Source organism: Trichosurus vulpecula, chromosome 2 (assembly GCF_011100635.1).
Source record: "Trichosurus vulpecula isolate mTriVul1 chromosome 2, mTriVul1.pri, whole genome shotgun sequence".
NCBI lineage: Eukaryota > Metazoa > Chordata > Mammalia > Diprotodontia > Phalangeridae > Trichosurus > Trichosurus vulpecula.
In genome coordinates, this window is record NC_050574.1 from 211,723,954 (window position 1) to 211,741,515 (window position 17,562).

The 17,562-nt window shown below is 36.1% G+C and overlaps 1 protein-coding gene across 2 annotated transcripts in view; it reads right to left on the reverse strand.

The window, feature by feature from the left end:
* Positions 1-17,562, reverse strand: part of RBMS1 (RNA binding motif single stranded interacting protein 1) — a 259,213-nt gene that overhangs the window by 32,658 nt on the left and 208,993 nt on the right. For both annotated transcript variants that reach the window (XM_036745567.1, XM_036745568.1), the window contains exons 5-6: positions 12,074-12,231; positions 9,614-9,693 (exon numbers count right to left, since the gene is read on the reverse strand). In XM_036745567.1, coding sequence (XP_036601462.1) covers positions 9,614-9,693; positions 12,074-12,231 — 238 coding nt within the window. The remainder of the gene's footprint in view (positions 1-9,613; positions 9,694-12,073; positions 12,232-17,562) is intronic.

Here is a 17,562-nt window from a genome sequence, read left to right on the forward strand (position 1 = left end):
TAAAAAGTTATCGTTATCTATTTAAGATCAGAAATAAAGGATAATGTCCCTCCTAAACACAGAATAATGTAGTATAACCTTGGATGTTTGTTAGATGTCTCAGGTTGTATACCACAAAAACAAGATACTGATTATACATGCTGCTGGCATCTCTTGAGAGTAAGCTGTGACGATCAAATTGGTCCATTCTTTAGTATGTTCTGAATACAGTTTTGATGGTGATATAGTTTTTAAAACTTTTTTGACTTCTTTGGCACTAAAAATTCCATCCAAAGTGATTCAGTTATAATGGGTGATGCCACATGGTGACATACTGCACATTTCCAGTAAGCCTTTTCTTTACCCATGTTGTTAGCTGAAATGCTACAGCAAATCTGACTTAAATCTCCTCTTTTAATAGGCAGGCTAAAAATGAACACTACAAAAATACCGGCTTTGATTAACTACTGAAGCCTCATGATACGTTCTCCTGGAAATTCTATTTGCTTATCTAAATCAATTGTTACAAGGACTTCTGAGTTCTTCTTTAGTGTAAGGGACTGATATTCACATTGTGGTTGTGTCCTAAATCAGTGATTCTCAATGCTTTTTTTTACCAGTTGTTAGCCACTGGCACATATTATAGTTGAAGATTATTACTTAGAAACTTCCATTTTCCAGCTGTGCGGTGTTTGATCCCAATCAGCATTTGTAAAACTGAAACTGCCTTTGATAAAAAGCTGTTTTAGACTCCCTTCATTTCAAAAATAGTGCTCTGCAAAGCAACCATAATTAACACTTTCGTTCTGACAATGTTTGCTATTCTCAAAGTGCTTCAATTACTACATTCTGAGGATGTTTACTACATAATTAGTTTGCTCTATGTTTTTTCATTCTGCTGACCATTATGTGACAATAAGGAATTTGCTTTTAGAAATTCCTGTCCTAGGATCCATGAAATACATCCCCTCTTCTACTTGTATAACATCATTTCCTGATCCCTTTTCACACTGCCAGGGAGGTCCCGTTCTATTTCCGATAACTGTGTTTAACCCCTTCTTTGTTTCAGTGAAAACTATGTTATTGTAACTAAACAGCATGACAAGTTGTGTTTTCTCTAGACAGATGTTCTTCCTCCCACACCTATTTTGTTACAATTTATCCTACTCTGTCTTCTTTGCCCTCATACAATGTTTTCAACCCCCATTCAGCCTGTAAAATTGGCTAGTCTCCAATATCTCATGTATCATTTATAAGAGAGTTTCATTTCTATAGTTTTCTGGATTGTGCAGAAGTTTCTTTATCAGAAGTTATCTTTATCAAGAGAGTCTTTTTGTTTGTTTGATTTACAGGACTTTTCTCTCTAGTGTTCTTCACTGATTTAATAAACTTAGTAGCAATGTACCTTAACATAGCCACTTAAGGAATAATGAAAGTTCAAATGCTAGTTTTGTTTTAAAGTTATTGCCTAGGATCCTCTTTCAAAAAAAGGAGAGGAGGAGAGAAAAAAAATCTCTCCAGTTTTATAGTAACACCTGCATCTTGCAATCCAAGATTTTTATGCTTTTAATAAAACCCTGCTCAGCAACTTATTGCTTCTATGTGGCAGAACCTGATAGTAAAAGGGTGTAACTTAGGTTTCTAAAAAGCCTGACTATAGGTGGGTGTTTTTGATTATAACAATTGCTTGCAGCTGCCCTATCACAGGCAGAGCAGGACATGAAGAACATGCAGGTATATAGGGGAAAACACCCAACAGTACCCTCTTTTGGAAAACCTTGGTTTTTTTTTTTTAGCATACATTTCACTTATGAGGTAGGCAGCAGGGTATATAGGAAGAAGCGTTTGTACTCAAAAGACCAGGATTCAGATCCTGTCTATACTAGTTATAAGCTGTGTGACTGTGGAAACCTTACATTAACTTCTGTGAGTTTCATTTTCTTCATCACTAAAATGAGAGATAATACTTGTGTTGCCTACTACTAAGGGCACATTGTAAGGATCAAATGAAATAATACATATAAGGAAATCTTAATTATGAAGTACTAGCCTGAATATACAAATGTATATATCATTATTTTAGTAATAATATTAATAAAATTTTAATAACATACATTATTAATATTTGTGTCCTGTCAATTGTCATGTCTATTATTGTGTTGTTTTTTCCTTGTTTTGTGAAAGCTATAGTGAAGGTTATAGACTCCTCAGGATAATGCTTCTTGCTTACATTTGTAATTGAAGGAAATGCTAAATTTCAATTAGAGGTTAGTGAAAAGCAAGACATGTTTTTTCCCTACCCAAGTTCACAGACTTCCTGAAATCTACCCATGGATCCTCTCTCCCCCCCCTCAAGAGTTATCTATGGACCCTAGGTAAAGAACACTACACATAAAACCAATTTAAGAGTAAAGGAATGCTTCACCTCAAGGACATACTATTGAATGCATCCAAGTAACTTTAAACAAATTCAAAATATATTAAGGAAGATCAGAGAAGAGTGCTATTAACCTCAAGATATAACACCATTGTCCTAAATATTCTGAAAATGTCTTAAAAGCCTTTAAGCATAAATTTTCCTTTATAGCTTCCAAGCAATTCCATTTTATAAAAAAAAAAAGTAATAACAATGAAGACTGAGGCATTAAGGGAGCCAAATGGATAATAAAAATTCTTGAAAAACTTTCCAGACTGTATGAAAATGTTAAAAACCAAAAAACACTCACTCTAAGCACAACAATTATTTTTCTTTTCCAAAGAGCTATTTTTCTGGTTTTTGGCAAAGACAATGCCCCAATTCAGCCTGCGTGTGAAGACAGGTCAGATGGAGGTAACAGGAATGGTATTCTGAGACCTGGTCTGCTGTGTGCCATTTGAGCCCAAGCCCTAGTTAGAAAAGTCAAAGGCAACTACAGAATTACCATAGGAGGCATACCTTAAACAAGTTAAATTTTTAGGTTCAGTCTGTCAGTGGTCACATGTGCAGTATGACATTAGAATCCCACTATGATCTCCTCAATTGCTGGCACAGAGTAGCAGGGGATACATAAAGAGAATCAGTACCATGCTGGGCAAAAAGAATCTTGGTGAATATTTGACTTAAATTTTGGCCCCATCTTTATGTGTTCTTTTCCTACCTCATGTCATGTCCTTCCCTCCCATGAAAAGTCTCCTTATTCCCCCGCAAAGGCTTATTTTCTTCTTTTTCCTTTTATGGTTCTCTACAAACTTCACTAGGAACACAAAGATAACTTTAGATGGACTTGACCAAAAGTCATGATAAACTGTCTCAAATACCAAAATGTATGTGAGAGTGCTTTGTAAACTGCAAAACACTATTTAAATGTAAAGTTTTAAAAAATTATTATTAGAGCCATGAACAGATGGGCATAAAGGAAATGTTAGAATAGCACTGTTTTATGCAGTAGTGAGGCACCAGAAAGCATGTTTTATTTTTGTTATACTTTTCAAAGACTGCATTCTTTTCTAGATAGGCACTGTAAGATCATTTTTAGACAAATCTCTGAATCTTAGCCCTACATTGGCTTATTTTGCCTGGGACTCCTAATTTGGACTACTACTCTACATAACTAAAACTGCTCAGCCCTAGCTTCTAAATTCATTTTGCGTAAAAGAAATCATAACCATACTGTTTCTTTCTAACAATATTTTTAACCTTCAAGTAATTAAGTTGACAATGAAAATCTTTCTGTAGGATTAATCTGAATTGCCTCAAAATGCATGACACAAATTGTCAACTTGTTTAAAGCTTTTAGCTTTTTTGTATTCTGTTTAAGGATTTCAAAGTAAGTCCAACTTTTACTGCAAACTAGCCAGCAGTTAAACTGCAGCAGATCTTTGGTAGAGAAAAATGTTTCAATAGAAAATGTGGACTTTATTTTGGAGGAGTGGAGGATGGGAAGAATAAGGATCCTACTATACGATCCACTTTATCAACAAGCAACATGAATGTGACTTCAAAGAAAAACTTACTACAGGGTATGGTTAAACCTACTTTAGAAAAAGCTTACATTGGACTGTAAGTCACTTACAAACTTCTTGAGATTTCTAAAAATAAAAAAAAATATACACACACCCACATATGTACATATAGAATATTAAGTTTACATTAGAAAGCAATTCACTAATAGCATCCACACAGTCTTAGGCCAATAAAGGTATGTGAGCAACATACTTTCACTAGCAGCTTCCTGCTCTAGTTTGGCAAGGAAGTTTGACTAGAGTAGGGAGAAGGTTTCCTTGGAGGGCAGGTCTGCCATTGCCACCATCATACTCAAGAATGCCAATGGCTCTGAATCCCTCTAGGTTGAAATAGAAACTCCTCTATTTGCCATTTAAAGCTCTTTACTATCTGAATCTTATTCATTCTTCTCATGTACTACTCCCCTTCATGCACTCTATATGGTCCAGTCATATTTACCGATTTGCTGTTCTTGTACTAACCTTCACTGCCCATCTGTTTGCCTTTGCACACTGTCTGGCTCCCATGATTGGAATATTCTCCCTCCTCAACTCCACCTCTTGGAATCTCTGGTTTCCTTCAAGACTCAGCTCAAGCACCAACCTCCAGCAGTGCAGTTCCTTCTGCCTTGTCTCATTCTCAACCTCCAGCTTCTGGTGCCTTCTCATTCATGGTTACCTTGTCCTCATTCTACATGTATATATCTATATACGTATATGTCTCCCCCACAGGTTTCTACCCTCAATAAGCTTTCATTTTGTTTTACTCTTGTTTTTGTATTCCTAGCAGTTAGCACATATATTAAATTAAACGCTTTAACAAACATTGTTGATTGTCTGAAGAGGGGTTGGCCTATGAAGAAAAATAGAAAATTCAAGGACCTAAACAACTGGGCTCACAATAATCTGAGATATTTGCAATATAGTTTAAGAGTATGAGATTTAAGATAGATATAGTTTTAAACTTATTTATTTGCAATGGTCTTTTGGGGACTGAGAATACCACTAAATTCAGGTATTTTTCTTCCCTTCATTCAACTACATCTCTGGTAGTTTAGCAACAATACAGATACCACAGAAATGGACACAAACAGTATTTGGTTTATGCCAATGAGGCAAATTTACATTACTAAATAAGCCACCAAATTGTTTTTTGCTATTTTTTGAGTTTTTTTCACAAAATTCTTTTCCTGATGCTTCACTATAGAGTGAAGACAACCCCAGATTCTGGGGCTGTGTTAGTAGAACATACGTTCTAATGGGTTCCATAAAGCTAAGAAGGCATTATCGGTAGGTCCAATGACAGAATGTATCTGATGTGGGAGGGTCATTTATTAACCGGTGTGACCTTGGGAAAATCACTTAATCTCTTAGATCTCAGTTTCCTCATCTGCAAAATGAGAGAGTTGACCTGTTAGGTTCCTTCTAGCTCTAAATCTGTGACCTTTTATCTTGGACAAGTAAGTAGTACAGAGGGTCAATCTTATACGTCTGATAGAACAAGATGAAGATAACAGTCTGGATTGCATTTGGAAAATGGTGGAGAATTTTTCATTGCAGTTCTAAGCTTCTCCCTCATACAATGTTATGGAACACCATAACCTCAGAAGAATCAAAACGGCCTAAGAGGGCAACGGAAGAGACACGTGGAGAATATAAGGCAGGTGTGGAACACGACCAATAATGATTTACATGCAAAAATTGGCATACAAATGATATTCAGAAAATACAGGATTGGCAAAGAAGTGAGGTGGTCATGTCTTGTCAGTGAGAGATAACATATAGATATCCTGAATACCATACTGCTGTCCACCAAATTTTAAAAGGCCCAGAGGAAAGCTTCCCATGCAACAGGAAAACTGACAATGGAAGACTCATTGAAAGATAAGGAAAAGACTCACACAAGAAAGTGTTGATGGTTTGTAGTGTATAACCTGTGATAAAAACATAACATGGTTGAGATCTGCATATTATCTGTGGAATTAGGGTATTCCTCTTCTGGCAGCTAGGTGGCAGAGTGGATAGAAAGCTCTGGGTTTGGAGTTAGGAAGATCCAAGTTCAAATCCAGCTTCAGATCCTCACTAGCTCTATGACTCCAGGCAAGTCACTTTACCTTTTTCCCTTTGTCCAGGTGTAAAATATGTCTGATAAGAGCACCTACTTCCCAGGGTTGCTGTGAGGATCAAATAAGATTTTTGTCAAGTGCTTGGCACAGATTAAGCACTTAACAAATGCTTGTTTCCTTCTTTCTTCTAAAGGCTTACAATAATGTCCTATCATGGTGCAAAAAAAAGCAGAATATAACCTTCTTCAACTCCCACCAAACTGTATAGAGTTGTAGTAGAGGTCTGAAGACCTCTATGAGACCCTAAATGGATGAAATCATAGATCTTTTGAGGTTTTGAAATATGGTGTACCTAGCAACAGGTCTGCATCAAGTATTATTTTATTTTGAAATGCAGGTTTACTGAATAATATCATGTGTCTTTTTTTAAAAACTTAATTCTAAGGGGAACAACTACCTACATTTCTTAAGATCCTTGAACCCCAGAGAAATTGTAACTGACTTGTGAGAACACTAAGCATTCACATAACATGAAGTACACTAGCAGCAATAGTGGGACTTGCAAAATTAAGTTTCAGAATGCAGTAGTTAAGAAGAAACAATATTCAAGGAAGAAGTATGCCATTCAATTCTTATTTTTTGTACTTTCTGGATCATAAAGAATCCATTGGGACAAAAAGTGCTTGCTCAGGTGGAGAAAAACGGACTTTCTAATCATGTACGATTCTATGACGTCCAGGTTAGATTATTATAGTATGTTCTGCGGGGTCTTTAAAGACAACTTTGCAGTTGTAACTAGTAGAGTATATGGAAGATTTCAAGTTAATCCATCCATTGATCAACAAATATTGATTAAATATCCCCTAAGTGTTTAGTACTGTGCAATAAACACACTAGAGAGAGAAAAGCAGTTAAAAACGGACTTCTTACCTTTAAGTAGCTTACATTCAAAGTGAAGAGACAAAACTAAAACATACGAACAGATTGTCTTCGTTGCAAAGCAGTATGCAATTAAGTACTAAATTGTTTGGTGCAGACCGTAACAGTCTGTAAGAGTTCAGAGGTCAGAGAATGGCTTGACTGTTTACAAAACATAGTTACTGCTATTGAAATGCTTTTGGTGTGCTTACTATTAATCTGTTTCTTGGGAAACTCGGAATAATCAACTTTATTATATGCACTGGTGTCAATAATCCAGAAGTAATTTACATCAGGTTTTGAAATTACTGTGTTTTTATGTTTACATTTTAATACGCTTCTGTCTGATGTTAGAGGAATTAATTTCTAACAAACAATGAAATGACGCTACGAAGACATGATTTAGGAAAGAATGGAAAGTTGTCCAGTTTCTTCACCCTAACCTTGGACCCAACTAGCTGCTGCCCACTCCACTCAGGGAGCAGACAACTAACTGTCCACTCACTGTGATATAAAACGTGATTCATGTAAAAAGGGGTGTGTATATGTGTGTGTGTGTGTGTGTGTGTGTGTGTGTGTGTAGACGGCATGGGTAGGTGGTGGGGTAGAGCACTGGCCCTGGATTCAGGAAGACCCGAGTTCAAATTCCGCCTCAGGCACTTGCCACTTACTAGCAGTGTGACCTTAGGCAAGCCACTTAACCCCCATTGCCTTGCAAAAACAAAACACAGCACGATTCAAGTCATCTCCTCTGAAACTCTGCAAGCTCCATGAAAATTAAGAGTAAGAGGAGAGCTAAAGAACAAAGAAATTACATTAGCAAAGAGCAAACTAAGGTAAAATATTGGAGGCCTGTCAATAAACAGAACAGAGCAACAAGCATTTATTATATGCCTACTGTGTGCCATGATAAATGCAAAGGCAAGATCTGCTTTGATAAAGGAGAGTTTCAATTTAGGGTTAAGAGTTCAGAGACATGAAAGCCAAGACCTAATAGTTTTCAAACCTGTATAGCTGAGGGGATTGGGTGTATTTTAAAAAAGCTTCCAGTTTTACAACCCTGGCTATGATATTCCTCTGATACTGAACTTTGGTTGGCTAATTTCAAAATAGGCAAAGCCACATTTTCATTTTCTTACTTTAAATACAATCACTGTTGATGGGGAAGCATGCTTATGGTTGATTCACTTTAGATTCATTTATTAATTAAACCTATTTTGTGACAGTGTTCACTGAAACTATTAAACACTGGTAAACACTATTTTTTAAAAAATGTTTTTTTTTTTTAAAAATGCTTTATATTTTAGACTTGTGCTTGTAACCACAGACTTCAACATAGTGGATACGTAAAGTATACATTGCAGTAGCTGTCAAATTTTAGAGCTTCACGGCCAAGAGTGGTCTGTATCACTTATATATTTAAATTTTTTTTTCCTGAAAAGAAACTCATTGGGATATCGAGATTCCTAAGGTGGATCCCTAAATCCAATCATTGATAATTAAGCTGGAACTGAACCGCAGAGAGTTAACAAAATAAACACTGAAAAAAAATTGTACATGAATATCCTTGGAATGACCACTCACTTCAATAACTTTTGGCCCAAATTAATTTGAATCTCTTTTCTTCAGAAGAATTCAATGTCTCCCTACATATTTCACTGAAAATGGAAATAGGACCCTTTAAATACTCTAAGAGTGGGATTAGTAAAATTAAAGTGGCCCACTACTTCACTTTTTCAAAAGCTACTTAATAATCTTAGGTTCACTAAAATCAAATACATGAGTGTTTGCTTTTTTTTTTTTAAATGTATTTAATTTTATTTCGCTTAGTCATACAAGTAGCTGCACATGATGCGCTCAATACAGGTATTCCAATCTGTTAAATGGTAATAATTAGTATATTTGACAGTGATATTACAACTAATAAAGACCTAGTCAGTTGTATGAAGAAAGTTACAAGCAAATCCTGAGAATAAATATCTCACACTGAACAGTAAGAAGACTGAAATTAAGGAAAAGTAGAAAACATTTCATATTGTTTTTCTTTCTTTCTCTATTTCAGCCATTTTAGGACCCTCAAATAACAAAGCAGCATGACAGTTGCCACCAAAATATGCAATGCATACAATCTTTGAACTCTTCTTCCCATTAGTTAGAAACAAAAACTCTAAAGTGGTATTAGAATAGCTAACACTTACATACAGAACACTTTACATACATTAATTCATTTGATCCTTACATCAGTTCTGTGTGGCAGGTGCTATTATTGTCATTATACAGATGAAGAAACTGAGGCACATAAAGGTTAATTGATTTCCCCAGAGTAATACAGCTAGCGTCCACTGCAGGATTTTAACTATGGTCTTCCTGATGCCAGTCCTTTGCTCTATCCACTGTGCCACTAAGAAGTTCCATGTATTATATGTAGCACAATATGGGTGGTAATAAGGAATGAAAATAAATAGAAATATGATAATACTAGGCTACACTTTCACTAATAAAACAGACCTAATAACTGCATTTTTAAAAAATCTAATTGATAGTTCAAAACAAGCAACTTTAAAAATATATACCTAAATTTAGTTAATTTATTTCATGCAGAAGAACCCATATCGAGGAAATGTATGGAAGTATAAAAAACGTTGCTGATAAAATTTTAGGTAACATACCAGAAACTCCTGGGGGTGTCTTAATGAATTTTCCATTAAAATGACCAATAACAGCTTCACATTTTTCTGTTGATTCCATCCTATTAATATATAAATATAAACACTTGTAAATATTTAGATATCTTTTTATTTTTAATTTTATTTTGTGCATATATGAATTCCATTAAGTATAAATAGCCATATCTTGGTAAAATATAACTAATAAAATAAAAGCTGGTTTATTTGGTAGTTTATGATATTAAAGCCTATTAAATTAATGCTCATGCACACTTACATAAAAATAATTGCTATTTCCAACTACTGAGCCCAATGTACCTTTTAAATAATAAATATTAATTTATATCCACTATTTAGCATTAATGTATTCATTGTGTTTGAATTCTTTGAAAACTGGTATCTGTGTTGAAAATTGGTATCAGTTGTTTTCAAGTTTTTTGCTCTCAGGATCCTTTTATATTTCAGGACCCCAAAGAGTCCTCTTTATCATGTAGGTTATATCTATCAATATTCACCATATAAGAAAATTTTAAAATTTATTAATTTAGCATAAGTGACAAATCCATTACAACACAACTTTTTAAATAGAAAAAAACTTAAAAAAAACCAGTAGGAGAGTGGCATTATTTTTGAAAATCTCTTTAATATACGGATTAATGGAGAAGAAATGGATTCTCATATTGCTTCTATATTCAATCTGTTGCACTGTGTGGTTTTGGTTGAAGTACATGAAGTAGTCTAGCCTTGTAGATATGTAGTTAGAAATGGAAGGCTTATTTTAATAAGCAGATAACATTTTGGTATAATTACAAAAACAGTTTTGATCTCATGGACTCACAAAAGGGTCTTGTGAACCCCCAGCAGTCCAAAGACAATACAGGGAGTACTTCTGGTCTTCTATAATTATCCTTAGTGAAGCTAAGTTCAGATAGAGTCATTACCAGATTGGTGACAGGGTGATGAATTAAGCAGCCACAATAATTCTAGAAGGTGATCTATTAAGTTATATTTGAAGGTTCATCTACATCAGTACAGGGATTAAGTGCACTGACCAAAATTAAAGCTCCACTGAGTCTGGAAGGATCCTTTGGCATAGGCTCTGCTAGCCCCATCAAAATGTTGGTTGTTTCTCAACGGTGTCAGTCGTATCCAATTTTTTTTTTCTGATTCCTTGATAATGCTGCAATAACTTTTCTGAACCATGAACCAAGTCCACACTACCTGAACAACATGCACTAACAAAGTGAGCTAATGAATCTATACTAATCCCATCTCAATTGCCAATAGCTTAAGTATGAGGCTGCTCCCCAAAAATGCAATGAGTATTCTAAAAAATGGAGAACTTATTCAATATTTGATAACATTAACAGGTGGCTTTAGTGTTTCCTTAGACATCATAGAAAATTATATTTGGGCTAAACTATGTAAAAAAGTCAAGTTTCTCATCTTAATAATTTTTCTTAAGAATTCTATTTTAGTTTTCACATAAGCATCATTTTTTAAACTTATTTTAATTTGCTTTATTTTATTGAGACTAGGTCTCTCTATTTTCCCTAGATTGGAAATGCAATGAACATTCATGGGCTCCAGCCCATTACTGATTAGCAGGAGAGCTTTGACATGCTCCTTTTCAAACTGGGCTGGTTCACTTCTCCTTAGTGAAACAGTATCCCTCACTCTTCCCCGTGGCTCACCATATTGGTGACAAACTTAGTGGAAACACCTGACTGACTGACTTTAGCCCACTGCAGCCCAGCACTCCTGAGCTCAAGCATACACTAATCTCACTTTCCACAGCAGCAGGGATTATAGGTTTAGAGCAATGCACCTGGTAAGTATCAAACGTTTTATAAAAACTTAACTGTGAGGCAGCAAGGCATAGTGGATGGAGTGCTGGACTTGTAGATCTGTATTCAAAACCCACCTCTGACACTTCCTATTTGTGTAAACATGATCAAGTCACTTGACCACTCTAAGCATCAATTTCTACCTTTTTAGAATGGGTTCATTTATACCTGTAGTACTACAAAGTTACCATGAGGCTTAAATGAGAATCCAAGAATGCTTGCAAACTGCTTTGCCAACTTTAAAATCTACATAAAAGTCAGTTATTATTACTGTTGACAAATTTCTGTCCACTAAGGAGGAAAAAAAATTATCTGAAATGTGTGTGTATGTGTGTGTGTTCATGTATGATGAGCATCTTTGTAACTAATACAATTACTTTCAGGAAACTTTTCCCCAGTGTGGCCTCCAAAACTTTACCTTTTCATATTTAAAAGTCCTGTTGGGAAATTTTAAGGTATCTGAGAACATACAAAAACATTTTAAAATCAAAATCACTGCCCCACTGCATTTAGTCATAGCTTTCCTCCTTTTTATCCCAGTGCTTTTTTTTTGGTTATTCTTTTGAAACATAAATGGGGGACATAACAATGAAACAAATAGAAAAAAAATACTTACCTGGCAAAGCCAACACCACGACTTGTACCACTGGAATCACGCAGTATCCTTGTAGAGATTACTTGTCCAAATGGCTTGAGCATGTTTTCAAGTTCTTGCTCATCCATCGATAGCGGCAAATTAGAAATATACAGGTTTGTAGGATCTTGTTCCTGTTGCTGAAACAAAACAGAGTTGCTCGTTAATTTCTCAAGAGAAGTAGATATGAGGTACCTGACACAAATAACTTGACATTATTATAACCATACTTAACTCCTCTCTACTCCACCCTACACACTACTGCCAATGTAGTCTTCCTTAAATGTGGATCTGCTCAAGTCACTCACCTATTCAATCAACTCCAATGATTCCCTATTGCCTTCATGACAAAATACAATCTGTTAAGTTTTTGTAGCCCTTCTCAACCTGTTTCCAATCACTGGATATTAAGTCTCCAACCTGCACTCTGTTATGCAATCACATTGGCCTTCTCTTTGTTTCTTATATAAGCTATTCTATCTCCCATCTCCTGTGCTCTTGCTATTTCCATGCCTAAAATGCACTGCTCCTCGACTCTGCCACAGACTCTTTTTCTTCCTTCAAACAGAGCTCAGGTACCAGTTTTTTTCACATAGCCTTTCCTGATCTCCCCATTCTGTCCCAATCCCCTCCAAGAGGTAGTATTTATCATCTCATACTGCCTTACAAATTTAACTACTTTGCATTTATTTACTTTTAATCTTATTTAGCAAGACTCAGTGTAGTACAGAGGATAGGGAGCTGCCCACAGCCTGGCAAACCTGTGTTCAAGTTTTACTTCTGAAACATAATGATTGTGTGACTCCGGGCAAGTCATTTAACTCCTCAGTAGTCCAGGTAACTATCTAAGACTATAAGATTCAGAGTAGGTATGGATCAGTAGGTAGGGAGAGTGACTCCCTACCCAGGACTTGTGAATAAAATCACAAGTCCAGTCATCTCTAGTCCCATTTCTTCCATGTATACTTTTATATATGTGCTTGTTGTCTTTACCATTAGAACACCAGTTCCCTGTGAGTAGGGATTGTTTTGTTCTTTGTGTTTATATCCTTAGCACCTAGCACGGTGCCTGGTGCACAGTAAGTGTTGAATAAATGCTTGTTGATTGATCTTTTCTTATTATCTAGTTTGGTAACATAAATTATAGGTTAGGCAATCACGGGTTCCTGAAAATAATGTTTAAAACACGTGCATTCTCTCAGATAGGTTAGCTCAGACCTCACATTACTGCCATTGTCTTAGCAACAATGGAAGGTGAAGGTCCAGAAGGCACCACTAATTTGGAGAGGACATCTTTGCAAAGGGACAACTCTTCTATGCTGTTTATTGGAGCTGTTTAGCTAAAGATAACCAGGCTCTATTCTGCTATTTTTAGGTGCACAATTCCATAATACAGTTGTGAGAACTTTGATTGTACATAATAGGTAATTATGGATAATTGTTGAACTTTGAGAGTCACAGATTGGTTCTGAATCAGGTCACTTGGAGCCCCTAAGGCTACGCTTCTCCAGTCTGACCATTTGGAATTTTTGTCATTTTCAAGCCTTCTGGATTCTGATTAATTGGAGGTAAATGGGAAAGGGGATATTTGGAAGAGATTCATCACCAAGACCTGAAAATTTCAGCCAAGCTGCATAAGATGAAAATACTTGGCCAAAAATACTATGAAATAACATTGAATCAAAACAGTAGAATGAAAGCATAAAACAAATTATCACAGATGATCTTTTTTTCTTTGTAACAGAAGAATCAGCAAAAAGCAAAGATGTAAAAATGAATCTTTTAAGAAACTGAAATTTCTATGAATATTCATTATGACATTGTTCAAAATCATCAGGGAAAAAGCTTACATTAGATCAGCAATATAAGAAATTCAAACTTTACTACTAAAACTTTGAGTTTAGGATAGTCTTAATGATTCTAGAATTAACTTATTCTTATATCTATTAAATTATTATATTTTTATATACTGAAGAATGCAGGTTTATGGTTTCCCCTTTAATAAACATGATTAGTAAAACCTTTAATTGATGTTTTAACTTTGGGCAATAATATACTCATTATAGCAGTTTGCATTTCTAAATGTAGAATGCTTGGGAAAATAGAGTGAAAATGTTTTTGTTATGCTTTTTATGTCTGACTTTACAAAAAAAATGACTCGTTTTATGTTCATGCTAGTCTAAATTAAACCTATTACTATCAAGGGTACCACCATCCCCCCAGTACCCCAGGCTCACAACCTAGGTATCATCTTCAACTCCTCACCATCTTTTACCTCATCTCTTCCCCATATTCAATCTGTTGTCAAGGTCCGTGGATTTCACCTTTGCAAGATCTTACTAATATATTCTTCTGATACTTCCAGTCCCCTGGTGTAGGACCCCAACATCTCATGCTTGGACTATTGCAATAGCTGGCTACTGGGTTTGCCTGCCACAAATTTCTTCTCACTCTGATTCTCTTCAGCTGCTAAAGTGATTTTCCTAAGGTAGAGAATCTGACCATATCATTTCACTGTTCAATAAGCTCCAGTGTCTCCCTTTCACCTCCAAGATAAAATACAAAATGCTCTGGTTCTTACTCAAAGCCCATCATAAACTAGGCCTAACCTTCAACCCCCTTCCAGTCTTCTTATACCTCACTCCCCATCATGTAATTTTCAATCCAGAGACAATGGCCTCATTGCTGTTCCATGAATAAGAAACTCTATCTTTCAGCTCTGAGCACTTTCATTGGCTGTTCCCTATGTCTGGAATGCTCTCTCTTCTCATCTCTGCTTCCGAGCTTCCCTAGATCTGTCTAGGTTCCAACTAAAATCCTGCCTTGTACAGGAAGCCTTTCTTAATCCTTCTCAATCCTGGTGCCTTTCCTCTGTCAATTATTTCCTATTTATGCTGTATATGGCACGTCTGTACATATTTGTTGGCTTATTGTCTCCTCCGCTAAACTGTGAGCTCCTTGAGGACTGTCTTTTTGTACTCCCAGTACTTAGCACATAGAAAGTACTTAATAAATGCTTATTGCCTGCCTGACTTAAGTGAATCTATTCATTTTATATAATATATAAATAAAATAATCTGAAATTTTATTGTTGTTGAATTGTTTCAGTTATGTCTAACTCTTCGTGACCCTATTTTTGTTTTTCTTGGCAAAGATACTGGGGTACTTTGCCATTTCCTCCTCCAGTTCACTTTACAGATGAGGAAACCGAGGCAAACAAGGTGAAACGACTTCGCAGGGTCACACAGCTACTAAGTGCTTGAGGCAGGGTTTGAACTCACGAACATCAATCTTCCTGATTCCCAACCCAGGGCTCTATTCACCGCGCCACCTATACAGTTATTTTCAACAACATTCATCCAATGTTCCTCAGAGGATATTGAATATTCTGATGTGTCACATAAAAGAATATGCAAATCAGTGACACTATTGGGAAAGATTGTCAACCTATTCTCTAGTCATAAAACAGTAGCAGAAAGCCCTGAAGCTGAAATTTTAGAACAGGGTATATCTCAAAGAGATGGGCATACCAGACCAGCTTACTTTGTCTCTTGAAGAACCTGTATGCAGGCCAAGAAGCAAAGGTTAAAACTGAACATGTAACAAATGATTGGCTTAACACTGGAAAAGAAGTATGAGGCTGTATACTGTCACCTTATTTATTTAATAATAAATAGGACTGGACAAATCAAAAGCTGGAATTAAGATTGCCAGTAGAAATGTCAATACTCTCAGATGGAGATGATACTACTCTGATGGCAGAAAGTGAAGAATTAAGAAGCTCTTGATAAGGGTGAAAGAAGAGAGTATAAAAGCCAGCTCGAAGCTTAACATCAAAAGAACGAACATCTTGTCAACTGGTCCCATTAATTCCTGGCAAACAGGGAGAAGAAATGGCAGCAGTGCCAGATTTTGTATTCTTGGACTCAAAGATCACTGCAGATGGTGACTGCAGCCATGAAATTAAGATGCCTGCTCCCTGGAAGGAAAGCTATTGCAAATCTGGACAGTATACTAAAAAGCAGAGATATCACCTTTCTTTTTTTTTTCTTTTTTTTTCCTTTTTGTAAGGGGAAAGGCAGGGCAATTGGGGTTAGGTGACTTGCCCAAGGTCACAGAGCTAGTACACATGTCAAGTGTCTGAGGCTGGATTTGAACTCAGGTCCTCCTGACTCCAGGGCCAGTGTTCTACTCACTGTGCCACCTAGCTGCCCCTGACATCACCTTCCTTTTTTTAAAAATTTATTTATTTAATTTATTTAATATATTTAGTTTTCAGCACTGATTTTCTTTTTTTTATTGTTGTTGTTTGTCCTTCATTTTCTTTTTTTTAAATTTATTTTAATTTTTATTATTTTTAGTTTACAACACTCAGTTCCACATAATTTTGAGTTCCAGATTTTCCTCCTTCCCCAAGACAGCAAGGAATCCCATATAATTTCCATGTATAACTTCGCATTGAATTAATTTATACTCTAGTCAAGTTATGGAGAAGAATTATGACCAATGGAATGAATCATGAGAAAGAAGAAACAGAACCAACCCCCCAAAAAAAACAAAAGAGAGAAAAAGGGAAAAAGGCTAGCATGAAGTGTGCCTCAATCTGCATTCATATTTCATAGTTCTTTCTCTGGATGTAGATAGCATTCTCTGTCGTGAGTCCTTTGGAGTTGTCTTTGCACCTTGTGTTGCTGAGACAAGCAAAGTCTGTCAGGGTTAGTCCTCACAGAATCCATATCTGTGGTTGTGTATAATGTTCTCCTGGCTCTGCTCCGCTCACTCAGCATTATGTCATGTACTTTTTTCCCAGGTTGTTATGAAATCTGTAACATCCCCATTTCTTATAGCACAATAGTATTCCATTACTTTCATATACCACAGCTTGTCCAGCCATTCCCCAATTGACGGGCATCCCTTTGATTTCCAATTCCCACTTGTGTGATTTCTTTGGGATACAACCCTAGAAGTGGTATTACTGGGTCAAAGGGTATGAACATTTTTATAGCCCTTCGGGCATAGCTCCAAATTGCTGTCCAAAATGGCTGGGACATCACCTTTCTTACAAAGGCCTGTATAGTCTGTATGGTTTTTCCAGTAACAATGTATGGCTATGAGAGTTGGACTATAAAGGAAAGCTGAGCACTGTAAAATGTACACTTTCAGATTATGGTGTTAGAGAAAATTTGAGAGTTCCTTGGACAGCAAGGAGATCAAATCCATCAATACTTAAAGAAATTAGTTCAAACTATTCACTGAAAGTCAAATACTGAAGCTAAAGCTTATATATTTTGGCCACATAATAAGATAGGACTTATTAAAAGACTCTGAAGTTGAGAAAGATTGAAGGCGAAAGGAAAAGGGGATGGTAGAGGATGAGATGAATAGACAGTGTCATGGAAGCAATGAACATGAGCTTGGACAGACTTCTGGAGATAGCAGAGGATAGAAAGCATGTGCTATGGTCATAAAGA